General features: G+C 27.1%; 1 protein-coding gene across 1 annotated transcript; it reads right to left on the bottom strand.

Annotated features, from left to right (window-relative positions):
• Positions 1–1699: 1699 nt before the first annotated feature.
• On the bottom strand, positions 1700–2319 carry LOC120091451 (cyclin-dependent kinase inhibitor). The gene has a single exon (XM_039049484.2). It carries the CDS (start codon positions 2131–2133, stop codon positions 1915–1917), a length of 219 nt encoding a protein of 72 aa, XP_038905412.1. The 5' UTR covers positions 2134–2319; the 3' UTR covers positions 1700–1914.
• Positions 2320–21448: the final 19129 nt, after the last annotated feature.

Raw genomic sequence — 21448 nt, 5'->3', positions numbered from 1 at the left:
TCTCGTGTTGGGGTACAAATCTAAAGTAATGAATAAATTTAGCTCTATCAAAGAAGCAAAATGCTCTAAAGAAAGAAGAAGAATCAACTTGGATAAGAATAGACTCTCGTTGAAGTTGGAAAGATGATAAGATAAATGAATATGAAGGGAGAGTATATTATCCTTTATTCGAGGGGAAGATCGTTGGAAATGTAAACAGATAAGGAGAAGATCACGAGTATATATAAATGATGAGACGTTTTGAGTGGTAGAAAAAACAAGACCATGAAGGCGTACAATAGAGATATGTAAACGTCGAATATCTCAAATGGCTAATGAAAGATGAGATGATGGAGTAATTAAGTGAAAAAAGAATGCATAAAAAATGGAGTTGAGAGATGGAGATGTGTGCGTTAGATTAGTTTGGTTAAGGGAAAATGAAGGTAGTTTTCCGCCAACTCTATGAAGAGCAGAGCCCCTACAAGAACAAAGATGTTTGATCTAATTGACCATTTTGCTCTTTCAAAGCGTAGGGCAATTCCACGCTGCCTTTCCTCATGTTGAGATGTCGTTTTTGCTTATTGGGCCTATTTTGGACCAACACACAAACTCCAATTCAATCCTATCCTTACCATGCAATTTCTTTTTATTACCTATTTTCCTTTTATTTTCATTCAATTTTTCATCTTTACTCCAACCGCTTCTTTTTCTTCTTTTCTTTTCATTTTCCTTCCTTATTGTTTACTCATTTTTCCTTCTTCATTATATCCCTTCTTTTACGTATCGACCAACACTGTTAAGGATGAATCTGGATTAACTTTTTAACTGTTTAATTTTAAAAATAAATCATTTCCAAAACATTAAAGTTAATTTTGATAATAACACATGTTTGATAAAATGATCTAGCATTTGTTTGGTATATCAATTTACTTATCTCAAGTTTTGTACATGTTTGTTAATTACATAGGCTAATACGTCAATCTTGATATTTATATTATACATCAACCTTGCAGAAACCATGAACAATATAGATAGAGATTTTCATTGTATATTCTTTTGTACGATCTAAACACATATGTATTATGCAAAATTAAGGTTATTAATGCTAAACAAATACTTATTAAGAATAAGAATAAAGTTGATAAGTACTATTTCATTATTGGTTAGCAACAAAATATGAGCTTCTCTATACTTTGAACTATTTTTTTCTATTTGAAGAGAGGATTGGTCCACACTATGAACATGAACCAAAATCAAAAGCTTCCATCTTGAATTTGTCATTTCATTCTCTTTCTTTTTGCTTTTCATTTATGCTATTTTCATGACTTTGATTAACCCATCTTCCCATATTATTTTCTTAGTGATATAGAAAATGAAAGACCTGACCCTTAATCCTTTTAATAATGACGATTATTCTACCAAATATATTTCTAAATTTTCAATTTTATATTTAATAAGTTAAGTTATAAACAATTATTCTTTTTAAAAAAAAAATTAGTTTGATTTTATAAAAGGAAAAAAATATGATTACCAAATCCCATTTTTGGAAATTTATCAGACACTCTTCAAAATTCAATTATAAGAATAAATTTGAAAAGTTTTTAAACTTGAGAATCCTATTTGACACTAAAGCTGTATGTTTAAACTAAATTACAATAAAGTTAAGTTAGAAATCAAATATAGTAGTCCAAAAGAAGAGAAAAAATGAAAGACTAGGATAAGGATTTAAACATGAATCTGCTTCTGAAAAGACAACACAGGCTATCATTTTTCCATTTAAGACTCAATAGAAGCACTCTTCAATGGCAAACTAAAGAACTCAAATCCACTCTCAAAATGTATTCACAATTCAATAGAACAATCTAATCATTATCAGACAGAAGAATAATGATAAAACCCCCACTTTCTGAAAACCCTAAAACAGAGCCTAAAAATTTAAGCACAGGCTTCCCTTCTGGGAGGAACTGAAAACAGAGCCTCAAGATCAGGTGGCTGAAAATAGCCATGTTTCGGTGGATCCCGCTTCTTCCCATCGGTTCCAATCTTCTTCTTCGGCGGCGGCGGACAGTTGAACACCGCCGGAATCCGGCACTCCCACCGGGTCGGCGTCGAACATTCTTCCTCGTAATTTGCAGGCCCCTGTTTCGCCTCCATTCCCAAAGAAAAGGAAAGAATCTGGCAGAGGTTTATCTGGTTGAGTGTGTAAGAAGGTGACGAAATTTCGAAACTCTGAGCAGAGCTCCGCCGTGGATGGTGGCGAGAGGAGGAGGAGAAGGAGGATTTGATTTTGAAATTTAGGAGCTGTGTTGAAGAAACAGAGAGATAAATGGATGGCGGGGAGTGGCGCGGATGTGGGAGACAGCTAAGGAAGTGGAAGTCGTCTACGCGTCAATTGTTGACTGGGTCTTGCCCGCCTTTCTTTTTTATTATTATTATTTTAAACCTTTTGAATTTTCAGCTCAGCTAAAAATAACATAATTTAACTCCATACTTTTCTACCTTTGCCCATCTCTACAAATTATATTTCATTTTTAATAGCTTTTTACTCCAAAATTTTCATTTCGAGTCGAAACAATCTCAATTTTAAAATAAATTAAATAGGTAAACTCAAATATTTTGTGGAGGCTATAATTAAATAAAGACATTTTTAACTCTTTGAACTTTGGTAAAAATAACCATTTTAGTCGTAGAACTTTAATTTTGTAACGATTTAATTCTTGAATTTTTAATAGGACTTTCTATAATATACCTACGTTTTATTGACGTTTAAGTTTTTCTTTAACTTTCTTTAAAAAATTAGAATAAAATTACTACCAAATTATCATTTAATTCCAATAATAAATTAATTATACGATTTTCAAAATAAGAAAAAGAAAAATAGTTTTAAATGAGGTGCATTTTATTTTCAAATACCCACAACATTAAGCCAATACGTAGTTTATATATCATGATAATTCGATTTATGTCAAGCATTGAGTCGAGCTCTAATTTATATACTGTGGTATATTTCATGTATTGGTTATAATATTTTCAAATATTTAACAAAATGTTCTAAGATATATTTAAAATAACTATGAATCTATCAGATAAACCAATAAATTGATACATGAAACCAATGTAAATAGAAAATAAAATTTCATTAAATACATTTTTTTCTCTCTAATTAAAAATAAATAAAATGTCAATAAATAAATGCATTTTCTCTCTGGGTGTTTTATAAATATGAAAATTTGTCTCCAATACCACATTCTCCGGCCGTCCACCACACTCAAGGGTATTTTAATCCACAAAAACTATTAAATCTTACATATGAAAATATAAAAAAGTTTGGACATTTATGAAAATAGGTTTTGAAAAACGATTGAATCTATAATAATCCCTTTTAATTTCGTAAAATTTAAACAATATAGTTCTTATTGTCATAGAAATTAATGTTAAGATTTAATGAGATTTATTGAATAAATAAAAAATAAACTAATTAAAGACCCTATATTTTTATAAAATACACCGTCTACATAAAATTAAAAAAAAAAAAAAAAAAACATCGATTTTGTTCTTTAATTTTTTATGTTAGGGATTAGATTGTTACAAATTTGAAAATACAGGAACTAAATTATTACATATTAAAATTTAAAAATTAAATTATTACAAAATTAAGAATACAAAGATTAAATCATTATAAACTAGAATTTAAAGATTAAATCCTTACTTTTAAGGGGAATAGTGTTTTAAACCTTAAATAAAGAACGAAAGATAAACATTCGACTATAGTTTTAATCTAAAATTTAAGGTTGAAAATGGAAAATTGGAATAGTAAAAGGTTTTAATAGAGAAAATGAAATTTTCCAGAAAAGGAAAACAATATTTGAATGGAGACAAATTGGAAAACTTTAAATTTATTTTTCTTTCTTATGGTTGTTCTAGAATGACCAAGTGCCAAGTGGGTGGGAATGCAATACCCTGAGATTTATGGCCAAAATTGTAATTTAAAATAGTAATAATTTTTCAAATAAGGCGGTGAAACTTTGAGGCGGTGAATGCGCGGCAAAAATAGAAATGAAAAAAGTAAGTTTTTTTTTTTTTTAAACCTGGACCGTACGTCTCAATGATTTCGTCACCGCCTGTCACTTGATTCCGTATCTTTTTAATACTCTAAATCGCCGATTCCTTCACTCCCATATGTAGGAATGGGGTCCACCGCCTTGTGTTTGGTGGGACCCATCTAACTCAAACATCGAGGTACCCTCGTCATTATTTTTATAAATGTGATAATTTTAATATATTTTCAAATATTTAATTTTTTAAAAAAATCATTTTAAAACGAATGGAAATATTTAATAATCACTTCAAATAACTTTTCAAATATATTTCAATTCATTTCTATAAAAATGTTTTTTTAAAATTATTTTTAAGTCGATCTAAACCGACGTTAAGAATGTTTACATTATTATTGTGTATTTTTTTTTTTGTTATTGTATTACAATACAAATGAGGACAAGAATAAAAAGGAATTAAAAATATAAAAATAATAATAAAGACAAATTCCAAAAGTCACTTTCAAATATGATGATAATTTATACTCTCAAACTATTAATTGTAAAAATTGAACCCTTGAATTTTAAGGGGTTTGGGACAATGAATTGGTTATTATAGTTACATTATGATAGTTTGCATTTGGATGTAGATTATTTTAGTTTAGATTATAATAATATGTGTCTGATGTGTAAACTGTTTTAGTTTGAAAATGAAATAATAAACACTGTTATAAATAATAAAAAAATGATGAATGTAAAATAGTAAAAGCTATAATAAATAGTAAATACTGTAGCAAATTGGGATTTTGAAATAGTGTTGACGGTAACTAATTGGAGGTTTTGAAATATTTTTACGGTAGTAAGAGGTATTATTATATTTTGATGATAACCCTTGTCCCAAATGTCTTCTAAGGTGTTAAAATTAGACTATCAAATTTATGATAATGGTAAAAATTTAACTTCTAAATGATAAAAATTGAACATTTTTTAGGCAAATTAAAAAAAACAAAGTTGAATCTTTAAGCTAGTATATTTATTACAACTTCTAGGATTACTATATTTTAGGAGTGGTTTTTTCAATCTGCACCTATAAAAACAAATCATTAATCTGGTTTTCTTTGGTTTGTGTCTCAGATGGGCATGCGTTATAAAGCCCACTATTAAGAGAAGCCCATAACTCTAGACAGGATGATTGGGCTCTAGGCCCAATTCTCCATGAATCAACTCAAGTCCATGAGAATTAGGCTCTACAATTAATAACCCCAACCGAATCAACTAAAATATTTGGTATTACAAGATTTTGAACCTTTTGATCCACATATTTTATTCAATTTGACCCTCAATCTAATTCATTTATCCATTTCTAAAAAATAAATAAAAGGATTTGTTTTTCTTCTTAAGTCGTCAATTTTCCTGGAAATAAATAGATTTTTTAAAATATTAAGAAATGTCCATATAAAAATAAAATAGATAATATAATGAAGAATATATATTTTTTAATAATATAGAAGAGATTCAAATATTAGATATGTTAGATCCATTTTGGTAACTAATTCGTTTTTTGTTTTAGTTTTAGAAAATTAAACTTATTTCGTACACATTCCTTACCATAGTTTTTATATTTCTTAAACACAATAGTTGAATTCTTAGCCAAATTCTTTTAAAAAATAAAATTTTAAGAGCTTTTTTTTTTTTTTTTTAGTTTTCAAAATTTGACTTTTTTTTTTTTAAACCGATGGTAAAAAGTAGATAACGAATGAAGAAATTTGAATGTAGAACTAGTGTCTTTAGATTTAATTTTTTTTAAAAAAAAAAAACTCAAAAACTAAGTTGTTACCAAATGAGTCTTAATCGATGATATAATACCTAACCAAATGATTTGTACTCATGAAAATAACGTAAGAACTTTACAAGGTATTTCAATAGTGTTTAAAGTTACTTATTTTCTTCACCATATTTCAAAATAGGGAATATATAATGTTGGTGGGTGAATGGAAAGACACGTGAAAATAAGTCGAAGATGAAAATAGACTTGAGTGCAAGTCTAAGGCCAACTAATTATTGAGTAAATCAAATCTAATTATAAGATCTTGAAAGAGAAGAAAATAAAAACGTTAAGTGATTTTGCTTATAAATATATCATTATTTCAAAGAAATTGAAATCAAAGTTCATTTTCTTTGTTTAACACGTTATAAATTTATGATTGAAGGAGGATTTTTTTCAACCAAATATTGACATTAACATATAAAATAATAAATATAATATTTTCTAAATCTTTTTCTCTCTTTAGACATTTCAAAGTCAACGAAAGCACCCCCACATACTTTTATTTTATCTTTTCTTATTTTGAAATTATGAGAATTTAATTGGATTGCAAATATATTGGGTTTAAATATAGGTTGATGTTTATACTTTTGACTTTTGTTTATTTTGGTTCTTATACTTTTAAAATATTAGGTTCAATCTATATATGTTCAATTTTGGTTTATTCTGATCTATGTACTTTCAAAATGTTCACTTTAATCCTTGTACTTTCAACTTTAATTCATTTTGGTCCTTGTACTTTCAAGATGTAATCATTTTGATCCTTGAAAATGAAGTAAAAATAGAAAAAAATTGACCAAAATGGTCACTTTTTTAGAGTACGAAGACCAAAACGAATATTTTGAAAGTATAGAGATGAAAATGAATCAAAGTTGAAAGTATAGAAATTAAAAATAAATATTTTGAAAATATAAGAACTAAAATGAACAAAGTAGAAGAACAAAAAGAGTATTTAAAACAAATAAATATAAAAATAATTAAGAACGTGAGGTTTTAAGAGGAGGGCGAAATTGGCTGGTGGGTGTCACTCGTCCTTGCGGTGTGGGTTTCAGGCCAAGAACCTGTTGGATGTAGATAAGGTTGGGAATTACAAAACGGAGCGTTTTGGGTTTATTTTGAATATTTGTGGTACACAAAATCTAAAACATCTCAGCCATTAGCCTTTCTTTGTGGCTTTCAACTTCAACACATCTCTTTCCTCAACTCAAACTCTAAAGTTTATTCTGCCCAATCCACTGCCTAATATTCATATCAAACTCTCAAAAGAAATATATATATATATATCGATACAGTCAAGTGATTATATGATAAAATTAGTTAAATGAGATGCACAATGATATGATATTCACATTTTTCTTTTTCTGAATAAATATGCAAAAATATGTGGTATACAACCTTAAGAATAAAAAAGAATGGTGCCGATATATATATATATATATATAAATGACTTTTCAAAACATCTATTGTTCTTATCACTTTAGATATCTATATTGGATTAGGGGTAACGACTTTAAAGATTTTCTTTTTCTTTTTCTTTTTCTCCGCTGTAGACGAGAGCTAGTAGGGTAAAGAAAATTAATTATATATCATAACAAACAATAGTTTTTTTTTGATAAAATGAGTATAGCTTGCAACTAAGGACATAATATTTATATTATCAACTTCAAAGTCATATATTTGATTTTCTCATACCACATATTGTTGAAAAGAAAAAGAAAAAACAAACAATAACTTCGTGTTACATATACTTTTTTCTCTTATAATATTACATGGTAAAGAATAAGTGAATATGCAAATCTATAACTCATCAAAACGAGACACAAATACTTAATCATTAAAGTTATATTTAGGTTGGTCTTTCTCAATTATATGTTTTTTTTTTAAAGGATAAGTTGGGTCAGTAGGTGAACCCAAAAATCTCCACTAGGTAAACAGATTGTTAGCACATTCATCATCTCTCATTCAAATATATTCATTAAGTACAAATCAGGGAGGATACAACCAGTCTAGCAAGGCTAGAGCTAGAAAGAGGAAAAATTAGATATTACAACATGCATGAAGATTGATGCCAATGGAAGTAGGGCTATAATCTTTGAAAAATCTATTTTTGTGGGACTAGCAGCTGGAACGCGAACAGACATCTTCCCATAGGTTAGTGAGATTTCTGGTGATACTCTTGAAAGTACGATTGTTTCGTTCAATCCAAATGGTTCATATAACTGCAACAACAAAGTTAAAAATAACAATTCCTTTCCTAAAATCATTTTCTCAATTATATGTTAATATAATACTTATAAATTTTAACGTGGAATTTGAATCAAACTACGTGGTGAAAGTTTAGTATATATGATAGGGAATTATATAACCAAAGTTCAAGATATTAGATTGGAATATGGATTGTGTTAGAATATAGAATTTAAAATATTGATATGAATGAATGATCTTTTAATAATAATCATAGAGTTATATTCAGGTTGGTCTTTCTTAATTGTATGGTAAGATAATATTTTTAAAATTTTAAACGATGAACTATGTGGTAAAAGTCAAGTATAGGTATTAAATTAATTCAAGTTGGAGTGTTACAATGTATATTAAGTTTTGAAATTGGAACATGATTGTTATTGAAGCTAAGTGATGTATGAGTGACATTTTGACAATAACTTAAAACCATATGAATAGATTTTCATTAAAAGAGTGTTGATAGAAACGAACAAAAAATGTAAGAAATTTATTGTGTTTATATAATATAAGTCATATAGGGTTGAAGGGGTAAAATTAAATTATTATATAGGTATATTTATGGTGTGAAAGGATAATATTCCATAATTTGGAAGATTCCCAAGAAAATGACACATTTAAATAGTGGAAAATTAGATTAATATATAGACAAAAGATAATAGGCTTTTCCTCTCCAACCTTAATGGGCTCCTTGTTGGAAAGCAGACCACCAATGCATGAGGAGAAAAGACATAAAATAATAATAATAATACTAATAATAAAAATAATGATTTTGCTCTTTTTTCCAAAAAAAAAATAATAATGATGCAACTAATTTTGCTCTTTTTTCCAAAAAAAAATAAATAAATAAAAAATTACTCTTTCTAATTTTCATATTGCAATTCTTGTTGAAGATTTATGATTTTTCTTAGTTCTTCCAATTTCAAATTTTATATTTAAAAAAATTATCGATAAAAAAATATCAATAGACATTGGTAGGCTTCTATCAGGCTCTATCAACATTTATTAAAGAAGATTAAAATTTTACTATTTTGTGTAAATAGTTTTTCTTATTTTTTAATTTTTGAAAATTTCCTTATGGTAAATTAACTTTTTGGGGATAAATTACGTCATTTATAATTTAGTCTTTCTTTTTAGTTTAACAATAATAAAATGAGGGTAGAGATTCAAATATATAGCTGGTGAAAATCAGATTACCAAAAATAATATAACTAGGACAAAAAAAATGGTCATTTTTAAAAATTCAAAGCCTGAAATAGACATTAAGAAAGTTTATACGTCAAAATATAACAAAAATGAAAGTTAATTGACTAAAAGGAACATTTAGAAAGTTTAATAATAAAATAATGGAACCAAAATGAAAGTTAAATTAATAAATAGAGTCCCTTTTAGTAACAATTTCATAATTAGTTTTCTATTTTTGAATTTATTTCTTTTTTGTTTTCTCTCCATTTTCTAACTATGTTTATGTTTCTTGAATCATTAGCTAGATTCCAAACATTAGATTAAGTTTTCAAAAATTATTTTTTTAGTTTTTAAAATTTATTTTGGATTTTTAAAAATATTGATAAAAAATGAATAACAAAATAAATAAACTTATAGATGAGAATAACTTTTACGAATTTAATTTTAAAAAAGTAAAACTTAAATAGTTATCCACTGATACCTTAAATAATCATAACAAAAATTCTAAACCAGTAATAAAAATGAAATCTTTATCTAACATATTAATAATTCATCTGTTTCAATAATGTATGAATTTTCCCAAAGCAAAAATAATTATATCTTCAAATGTAAAATTTCAAGGTTTTTTTTTTTCAAAAAAAAAATAATAATTGAGTATATAATATTATTAAATTGATAGTAGGAGTAGATGGGTAATTGATATAATTACTAATAATCAGTTGAGATTTCATATTCAATTAAATTTATATTTTTGTTTCTCAAGTTTTGTCCTAAATCCTAAGAAGCCATATAAATATATTTAGCTAAAAATCACTCAATTTTTATAATTCACAAAAGGAATAGAACTTAAGTTTTGGAATATAAATTGTTCGTCTAAAATATTGAAAATGGCATTTTGACTTAATTTGCTTAAGAAATATATTTAAGCTTAATGATGATTACTTACGATCAAGACTAGTTGGCTATTGGTTTAGTGTGGGGTTATCTTTTTGGAAGCAGTGCTTTTGTTGAGCTTAAAAAGTCTTTGTTTTAATTAAACAACGCATATAATACTAGTGAAGAAAAAGGTGAAATTGACATGTTTAATTAATGCTATTTATTATTTTATTACATTTGTGTTTAATTTAAATAAAATAAACCATTAATTTTAAAAAATAATAATTAAACAAAGTTCCGGAAAACATATATTGTATTGAAATGTTTAATATATATTTGCATATAATATGTCGAAGCATAAATTAAATGACCATTTCTCACATCATCATCTATGTCACACGGTGGAAAAATAATGAACTAAATCAAAGAAGTGGTTTTAGTAACCAATTAAATTTTTATTTTTAGGTACAATAAACATCATAAATAGAAGTACCATTAAAATAATTAAAAAAGAAGGTCCGTTAAGTAACCATTTGATTTTTTATTTTTGTTTTTTAAAATTAAGTTTATTTCATCTATATTCTTAGCCAAATTCCAAAAATAAAGACGGCATTTTGAAAGCTATTTTTATTAATTCTCAAAATTTGATTTGATTTTTTAAATTATTGGTGAAAAGTAGATAATAAAGGAAGAATTTGGAAGTGAAATTAGTATCTACAAACTTAATTTTCAAAAACAAAAGCAAAAACCGAAATGGTTACCAAATGGAGCCTAATTGATTTCAAATTTCAAAAGTCAAAGTCAGAACTATTATTCTTTTTCATTTAAAAGTTAAACCTAACAAGAGCATGTTTTTTTTTTTTTCTTTCCTTTAGAAAATGAAAAATATAAGAAATCCAACTATCTTTCCTTTAAGAACTAAAAAATTTGATGCAAAAAGAATTACTGGACTTAGCAAGGGATATTGGGTTCATAGAGGTCAAATTTTAGGCAACTTGAAAGTTAGGCATTGTCTTCTCAAATCAAAGGGGATTTTTCATCCTAAAGTTTCGAAAGCATCAAATCTATGTATAGTATTTTAATTTAAAGTCCATGGGGCAAAAGCAATGAGGGGCTAATGTTTGTAGTTATTGTTATTAGTAAATATTTTAGAATCTAGAGGTAGCTAACCATCAAAATTCTTTGGTCCAAATTAGCATTTTCCCTAATGGAAAGAAAGATGCCATTTTGCTTTTGATACTAATAAAGATGCATGCATGGGGTTTTCTAAATTGTTATCTCTAGCTATGGAATTTGGAAATGTCCATTCAATTTACTCTCAATATGATATCTTCAATTAGATGTATTTTTCTTTCTCTTCTCTCAACCTTCAAACTACTCTATGATTAGTGAAAGAGCAATAATTCTCGATGTTAAGGGTAGAGATGATTATGGATCACATCAATATAATAAATTGTCTGTGTTATAAATTAATTATATCTTTTAAACTTTTTTTTTTCTTTCAATATTTAGTTGTGGCTTGTGTGAAATTTAAGTACTATAACTCTCATTTAATTATATGTATAATCAAAATAATATGATCACAAATAGTTTAATTATGTTTTAAATTAAAACTAAATTATGTAAAATAAACAAATTACATGTATAATTCGTAATTAGGACAAATATCAATTTATACTCCTTAACTTTGGGTGTTGTATCAGTTAAAACTCTGAATTAATTATTATCTCAACCTAGATCATGTTCAATCGTTATATATCATGTAAAACTTATGATGAGGCAATTTAATCCCTAAATTTTGATGAGTTAATCAATTTAGATTTTCACTAAGATTACCTTTGAAAACCAACCATATATTAATAATTCTCAAATGTATGAAGACTTCTCCAAATGTCGATTTTAGAAAATGGACGATTAAAGTAAATATTTAAAAGAAATTTTGGTCAAAAGTCTAAATTGATTCATTTATAAATATAAATAAAAAACCAAATATGAAATTGGTAGGTTAATAAACCCTTTTAAAAATGAAAATAGTAAAAGAAAAATGAGAATTGTATTGCATCCGTTGATGTATCTTTCAAACAAGTCAATCAAACTCACCAACTTGAAAGATGAGCAATAATTAAACCCAAATCTAATGATATTTTTATGCATACTATTAGCATAAACAATACAAATTATAATGTTATAATATAATGTCATGGTCACAGCCAGCCCAAATGGTTCACATAATTGAGAGAAAGAGTTGGAAATTTGTTCTTTAATAAGACCCAGCAGAGCAATTCCATCACCTTTCTCCCTTTTTCAATTTTTTTATAAGGAAAAACATATTATTTTATATATCAATCTTTCACATTTATAATATTTTTATGCCCCCATATGTTACTTTTTCCGTCCCCCTACTTTATTTTCTTGTTGTTTTCCTTGCTTGTGTGGTTGTTTTGAATAATAAAACTTTCTTCTCCATTTTTGACTTGGCCCAAAAAAAGAGATCCCTAAAGAATCTATGTACCTCTCATTGAGGTTTGGATGTGATTTTTTGTTCTCATTTTATTTAACTACAAGCATTGATAAAACCATATTATAAGATATATGATTGACTTCACAATATTAGGTTTCTTTAGTTTATATATTAAAATAACTCATTCGTGATGAGGATGCTTATATTAATTAATTATATTTTCTCTTCTTTATTATTATTAAATTTTACACAAGAAAAATTTAAACATAGTAGTGCCTAAGACGACTATCGTGAATGTAAATTGATATTGTGCGTGCAAAAGGATATATATAAGTTAGGAAGAAATAATTTTACTGGATAGCAAACAGTTTTCTTCTTTTATAAAATGTAATTCAAAGAAGAATTTTACCCTAAATTTGTTGATTCTACTATATTACTTCTCGGGATATAATAGTGACTATAGTGTTGGCAAATGTCACTATCGCGACCACAAAACTTGAAAATGTCTTGATAAATAATCAAGCCTCGAAAAAAGAGTTGTAAACTAAAAATCGTGGCTAATTACTAAGATAGAGAGGAAAGCAATTAGGTAGTTTGGCAACAAAATACCATATCATAATTGCCAACCATAAGTTTACAATAAACAGCAACAGTTGCTCGTGTTATATGAGTTTTGACACCCTTTCATGATTATTCTTTAATTTGAAACAAATATATATATATATATCTGAAAAGATATTTTTTCTAAATACTATCTTCCCCTCGTTGGCATTGAACGTGGGGTGTGATGTTGTGGTGTTATATTGTTCTTCTCTGGAAAAAAAATAATTAATTTATAAATTTAGTAGATTTGTGTCTATTTGTACTTAAACTTTCAAAATTAAAATTTAGTCGAATTTTTAAATTTTTTTAAAAATATATTACTTTATTAACCCAAAACTGATTGTTTAAGTAGCTATTTCTAATCAATCAATTCATTTTATTTTTTTTTAAAAAAAAAAAAAAAAATCAAACACAAAGTTAAAAGTTAATTTTAGGAATTTTTAAATTCTCTTAAAATTTAAGAAACCAAATAAATAGTAATTAAGCTTTACGGGTTTGTTGAAAATCTTGTATATTAAATAGATATAAACTTGAAAATTTAGATGGTTAAATTAGTAATTTAACCGAGAAGATTATGAGTTAAATATGATTAAAACAAAGTTAATAATGCACGCTAAAGTGATAGACATCATAAAACGAGTAAATAAATAAATATAAAAATAAAAATTGGTGTAAAAAATTGATGATGTGTGGTTCCAATAATCAATTAATTTGTGTGTGTTATATTAAATAAATAATTTAACATAAAAGAAAAGGGGCAGCTGTGGCGTTGGTCTGTGATTCACAATACATTTGACTCGTCCTTTTCATTTGGTTTAATAATTCTAAACTCCCCCAATCATTCATCCATCTCTCAAGCGTGTTTTGTGTGCTTTCTTTCCTAACCCTAAATAAAATAAAAACTTTTTTCCCCCCTTAAAACCCCTCAATTATTACTCTCTTGATGAGATATTGGTTTAAATCTTATTTTGGTCTCTCAATTTTGAAGCTTGTTTTATTTTAGTACTTTGATCCTTGTTATTAAAATCATGTTAATTCTTAAACAAAAGGATGAGATGACTTGTATTTTTAGGTCACTAGCCTGCCAAATAAGTTAGCCGTACTAAAAAATGCAGATTTTCAATTTTGAATTAGGTGATAAAGCAGTCATTTTAGATTTTAGGCGTTCAATACTTTTTTCGTGTTGATTGTTAGCATTCTACTCCACCTTCATTTTGCTCAACACATACTTGACACAATTTCATCGAAGAGTTGGCAAAATATTAATAGTATGGATCAAAATAAAGTTTTTTAAAATTTAGGGACTAAAATATAATAATAGGATTTAAACTTAAGATACTCTCCTATCTTTCAATATTATTTTATTAATCCTCATCCACCCTCCCCACTTGTTTTCTTAACCCTTAAATATACTCAGATTAAACTGAAATAAGTTGTGAAATTATATTTTTAAACTTTAAATTCATAGTCATTACCTAGTACCTAGAAACATTAAAACATAGGTAGTATTGTGTGTGACAGCTAATGTCACATCTTTCTGTATGTTATATATAGGTGTTGTATATATTCATGAGAAAATTAATGTGGCATGACTTGTCATAAGACATCACTTTCAATTTTCATGTGGTGTTTGCTTTAACTATTTGATTTAACATATGAATAATTGATATATGAGGAAAGTCTTGCTAAATTTGTCAAAATAAATATGGACGAGCATAAGTGAGTGTTACATTACAGTAGTTAAAACTTTTAAAAGGTAACGTACAAGTTTAAATCGTATTCTAGATTTGATCTAATATATTGTAGAAACAAAAGTTACATCAAAGACTTATTTATAGAGATATTTTACTGATTAATTAAACGAACAAAAGAAACATCTACGATATTAGTGAAATTAGGATTTGCTAGGTTTGCAAAGATTTTTTGGATCGCGTGTTGAAGAAGAAACCATCACCAACTAATTTTGTGTAATGCCAAATGATATCATTTGTGCATTACATTTGTCGTTTATTTAAGTGTTAAATTATTGGGTGTTTGTTTCTTCTTAAAGGAGGGTCCCAAACTCTTTCCAATCCTTCTGAATTTTGGTATAATTTTTTTTTTTAAAAAAATAAAGATACAGACATTTCATTTTTTAATTACTTAAATTTCATTTCATTTGTTTTCCTTTTTCTTTTCCTTTCAATAATTGGGGTGAGAAATTTTGCAATTCGGACGTGGGATTTCTACCTCCATTCGAATTTAAAATGTACGAACGAATTTGGTTTATGGGTTAGATTTGTATCGATATTTTGAGCTACCAATTAAAATAATTTCCTTTTCTAAGAATGGAATATATTTCTTTTTTAGAATAAAAATACATTTTTAATTGATGAATTTTTAATTTAGGTTCAATTCTATATTTCAAAGTTTTTAAATCTTACTTTTTATGGTTATTGAGATTGAGTGTAATTTTTATTTAGTCATTGATGTTTTAAACATGACATATTGGTTTTTTATGGTTGAATTCGGCCTCTAAATTTTGAAATTGATTTATATATAACCAATTAGAAATCAATTTTGAATTTCAATGTTCAATTAGAAATCAAATTTAAATATTTTAAGATTTTATTGGATAACTATTTGTTTTCTTAATTAATCATATGTTTTCTTAATTTTTTACCATGATTTTCATTTTTCTTAAGTAAAAGAATTGAATTCTTAGTTAAATTCCATATATATATATATATATATATATATATATAACTACTTTCCTAAGTTTTCAAAATTGCCTGCGTTTTTTAAAATGTTCATAGAAATAGGCCTCGTTTAGTAACCATCTTGTTTTTTGTTTTTTGTTTTTGAAAATTAAGCCTATTTTTCTCCCATTTCTTACCATAATTTGTATCTTTTTTTAAATACAATGGTTGAATTCTAAGCTAAATTCCAAAAAACAAAAAACTCTTTTTCAAAAGGAACTTCTTTTTAGTTTTCAAATTTTTGCTTGGTTAAAAATCATTGGTAAAAAAATATATAACAAAGGAATAAACTTGGAGGTGGAAGTAGCGCTCATAGACTTGATTTTTCAAAACTAAAACTAAAAAACCAAATTGTTACCAAACGGGGCCTTTGTTTTTCATTTTTTTGTTTTCGAAAATCAGGTCTATTCTCATTCAATTTCTTACTATAGTATGCATTTTTCTCAAGTAAAATAGTTAAGTTCTTAGCCAAATTCTAAAAACAAAAATAAAATTTTTAAAACTATTTTTTTAATTTTTGAAAATTGACTTGATTTTTGTAAACATTGATAAAATGTAGATAACGGAACCAGAAATTTAAAGGAGGAAGAGGAGTTTATAGGTTAACTTTTCAAAAACTAAAAACAAAAAACTAAATGGTTATCAAAGAGAGCATTTAAAAAAAATTATGGCCTATAAACGCGGCTTCCATCCATTAATTCTATATTTTATGAATGTTTTCGAAATTAAAATCAAATTTTAAATACTAAAAAAAGTTTTTTTTTTTAAAAAAAAAAGAAACTAACTAAGAATTCAAATGTTTGCATGAAAAATATGAAAACCACGAGAATGTAAGAAGTTGAGAAAAAAAAAAGTATAATTTTTTAAAAACTAAAAAACAAAAAACTAAGACCTCTTTAGTAACCATTTGGTTTTTTGTTTTTGAAAATTAAGCTAATTTACTCTCATTTTTCTTACCATGGTGTTCATCTTCTTCAAGTTATAAGAGAATTAAATTTTTAGCCAAATTCGAAAAACAAAAATAAGTTCTTAAAAACTAATTTTTTTTTAGTTTTCAAAATTTGGTTTGGGTTTTGAAAATGTTGATAGAAATTAGATAACAAAATAAGAAATCTAGAGGCAGAAGAAATGTTAACGAGTTTAATTTTAAAAAATGAAATAGTTAACAAGCAGTCATAGTTTATAAAAACTTATTTTGGTTTTGAAATTTTGGTTAAAAATGCAACTTTTTTTAACTTAACAAAGATAAAAACTATTGTGAGAAAATAATTCGATTTTAAAAAACCACCGCAAATTAAAAATCAAATAATTATTAAACTAGACTTAAATGATTATCAAAGAAAACGTAAATATTTTATTTTTGAATCGCAAAGAAGACTGAATAGAACTAAACTCAAATTTGAAGGATGAAACATGAAGTACAAAAAAAAAAAAAATGTAATTTAGGGAGTGTGTCATATACAATGAATATCCATAAAAGAGATGAACAACATTGGTACGAAAGAAAAGAGAAAGAAGCCATAAACATAGTACGCAACAATATAGTGTGCACTGTGCACCACAAAGTAAAGAAATAATAAAGAGGGGATTAGGGGAGAGAGTTGTGTGCAACCACCATGCCCACCAACTGTTCGACGAAATATCTGAATGAAACCAAACAGCTCTACAAACCCTATTTTTGGATGAAGGGGGCTGCCATATGAGCTGTGTATTATTTTTGTTCACACTTTTTATTTTACTTTACGGACTGTAGCATGTGATCATCCAGAAGCCTCCACACAAATATTAGTGCTCCCCTCACACCCACCCACCACCTAATCACCCCCTTCCTTTATTGTTGATGTTTTTCTTTTAGGAAAAAAATTATTTACTATTTAACAAGATGTGTCCATTTTTTTACCTTGCCATTTCAATTTCATTGAACTGATTTCATCTTTATTTATGATCATGATCCTAAAATTTATAGTAGTATGCTATATAAACTCTCTAATCTAGAGACACAATTTGATGTAATTTTCTGAAAACTTTCTCTTTAATAATACTGTTCTCCCTCTGCCCATGGACGTAGCTAACACATCATTAGTGAACCACGTATATCTGTGTGTCGATCTTTTCTATCTCTACATTCCTTTTTTTGTGTTCTTTAATTGTCGATTTCGTAACAAAGATTATTCCAGACAAGGTCCAAAGTGCACAAATAGGTCCTAAATTTCAAGAAAAATTGAGATCCGTATAAGAGTTCACGTGTCTCAAAATGAAAGTCAAACCTTCAAGTTTCGAATTGATCAATCGAGTTAATGGAATTTCACCAAAGGAAAAATGACCGATCAGATGAGCTTGCTGTCTGTAACCTCGAGGACCACCCCTATTATGACATCGTTGGTATTAAACGTAATCCCAAACATATTTTAAAGGAAAAGCTTTAGTCTCATATTGAAAACTTCAAGGGGTAAATAATCGACAACCTCAAGGATAAGTAACTCTAAGTAATTTTCTCTGTGGTCTTAGACATCAGAGTGTACTTGGCTTGGCAACACACCGATGCGAGTACTTTTGCACTGGTCAACTCCAACGATGTGTCTTGACCAAAGGAACACTCAAGGTCCACATGCAAGCTTCCTATGCCAAAACATCTATACCTTAAACTTGAATAAACATTGTTGTTTCTACTTTGTATCGATATACTTTCAATGATGAAATGTTACAAAAATGTTCTCATGCATGGGCGGAGATATGTAGGGGTTGGAGGCACATGCCCTCCTCAATTTATTTGTCTTTTGTATTTTTAATATAAATTATAAAGTGATATATATTAACATATATATAAAAGTTCAACCTAAACAGCAATATTGATGCTAGCTTGTTGGTGTGGAGTATTGTCTATTTGATGAATCATAAAGGTTTGAATCCTACAACTTACTAACCTTTTATAATGTGTTCTTTCAAATATAATATGTCTTTCTTTTTTTAATAAATAAATAGTCAAACAATACTTTTTTATTGGCAACAGAACTAGACAATTTATAAACTTTTTTCTTCTTTTCGAAATTCACTTTTCAATTTCAACTCTCAAGAACATTCTATTAAAAATGTTTCATTCATTTTTTTTACATAATATATATATATATATATATTACGCTATATATATTTCTGCTTGTTTCCATATAAGTTTTACATTCACATTACTTGTACAGGTTTTTTAAATTAATTTTAAAGTTCAAGGTGGATGATTATTTGTTGTCATTTGTTTGGATATACGAGCTCGACAAATAAGTTTTAAAATATTCTTATACTTTAAGTTTTGATGCTTTTAATTCTATATAATAGAATGTAATATTCTTATTATTAATACTTTTGTAGAGTTAATTCAAAATTAATATGGATAGATGTTATAAAAGAAAAACAACAATGGAGATGGTCAAGACATCATCTTTAAATAAGAAAAATGTTTTGGATCTTGATCAATCTTATACAGAAATAAATCTAGAAGAACTAACTGCATATCTTGGTTTGGTCTAAGATATTGTGAATGCAGTGAATTTAGTCAAAAAAAAAAAAAAAAAACTGCAGAAAACAAGAGAATTTGATTATGATTCGTTGCTGAGTGTAGTTTCTAATTTCTATCATAGTCATGATATCGAAGTCCTTCAAATGGATGACTTATTTCTAATTCGAGGACAACAAAGGCAAAATTCACAACCATTTACAAATTTACATCATTATCGTGTTGAAATTTTCTATGTCGCTTTTGATATGCAACTTCAAGATCCGAGTAATTCAAGACTTAACTAACTTGCTCAATTTTACCCAAAAGACTTTTCAGCTATTGAACTCTCTTATGTTTGAAAATCAACTTCAAAATTATATTATTGATATGCATTAAAATATTGAATTTATTGAGCTAAAAAGCATATGCGATCTTACAGTAAAAATGATCATGACGAATAAATACAAGGTCTATCCATTGGTTTATAAATTACTCACATTGGCATTGATTTTACTTATTGTCATAACTATTGTAGAGAGAACATTTTCTGCTAAGCATATTATGAAGACTTGATTGTGCAATCGAATAATGGGAGGTCAATGGATGAATGATTGTCTTCTAACCTATATTGAAAAGGATTTATTTGATAAGTTAGTTACTGAAGTTATCATGAATTGGTTTCAAAACATAAAACTCGTAGATGGTAGTTGTAATGTATTAAGTTGGTTAATGTATGAAGTTATGAAGACATTTTTTACATTTATTTATGATTTTTTTTTTTTTTTTTTGGACTTGTACGTATATTGCCCTGTGTAGAATTCATGGCTCCACCACTGATCTCATAGAGGATTTCTCAATTGAAGTATTGTTAAAATTAGAAAATAAAAATAAAATACTCATGTATATAGAATTACAAAACCATATTTTTGTACAAAATTGATTTGATAAGGACAACGAACCTCAAACTATCTCTACAATGGTATGATATTGTCCACTTTGGGCATAAACCCTCATGGGTATGTTTTTTGTTTCACCCCGAAAGGCATTATACCAATGGAGATAGTCATCCTTATTTATATACCCACGATCTTCCTTTTATCTAACCAATGTGAGACTTTGATCGCACTCCCAATATGATTCAACTATAAATCATTACAATATAACGCCAAAGCCGAATTTTTTATGACAATTATCGAGAATTTTAGGGAGATTTATTCTGTGGTCAATCTTATTGAATTGATTAGTTTTGTTATTATTATAATTGGTCAAAATTTGGGAGTTTTGAAATATTTTTTAAAAAATCAGCAAACCAAGTTTGAATGGAATTGAAAATTTGCAATATTTATCTAAATAGATGAAATTGAGAGTCTATTTTGAAGATTAATATACTTTGTTGATACCAAAAAATGATCTAAATAGTTTAAATGTTTTGCAAAAGGATGAAACTCAATGCCAGTGTAGTGTTTAGCCATCAAGTCAATAAGAAGTCAAGATGAAATCTATTGATAGTAGAGAGTAATATGAAATGTTTTTGACATACCTTTAACGAGTTGATGGCTTATATATAGAATTTGTATTATGTAATAGACACCTAAACTCATAATGACACTTCATTAATACAAGAAACAGATGACCTGTTACACTTCGGGTGCAACTCTACTACCCGAAATGAACGTCATGGATAGTCAATTATAACATTTTATTGTTGTCATTAGGCCTTCTATGGGTCATCTGAGCTCTTCCTAGGCTCCCTCGTGAATCTTCTGAGATGTATATGTTTATCCACGGACCTTTTATCTTTTTAGACTCTTGATCTCGACCTCTTCGATAGATCTACATGTAACACGCTTTTTTATTATTATTATTTTTGATGATATATAAGGCGAGGGCATCAAACCACAAATTTTATTATTGGAAATTCTCTTGTTTTTTTTTAAGTTAATTAAAAATGAGAGGTTTGTTTATAATTAATTGGTATAGTATTGTTAATATAGATTGAGCTGTGTACGACTCAATCTCTGT

Source organism: Benincasa hispida, chromosome 11, assembly GCF_027475165.1.
Source record: "Benincasa hispida cultivar pf3 chromosome 11, pf3_genome.v1.1, whole genome shotgun sequence".
NCBI lineage: Eukaryota > Viridiplantae > Streptophyta > Magnoliopsida > Cucurbitales > Cucurbitaceae > Benincasa > Benincasa hispida.
This window is presented reverse-complemented; position numbering and strand designations above follow the sequence as displayed.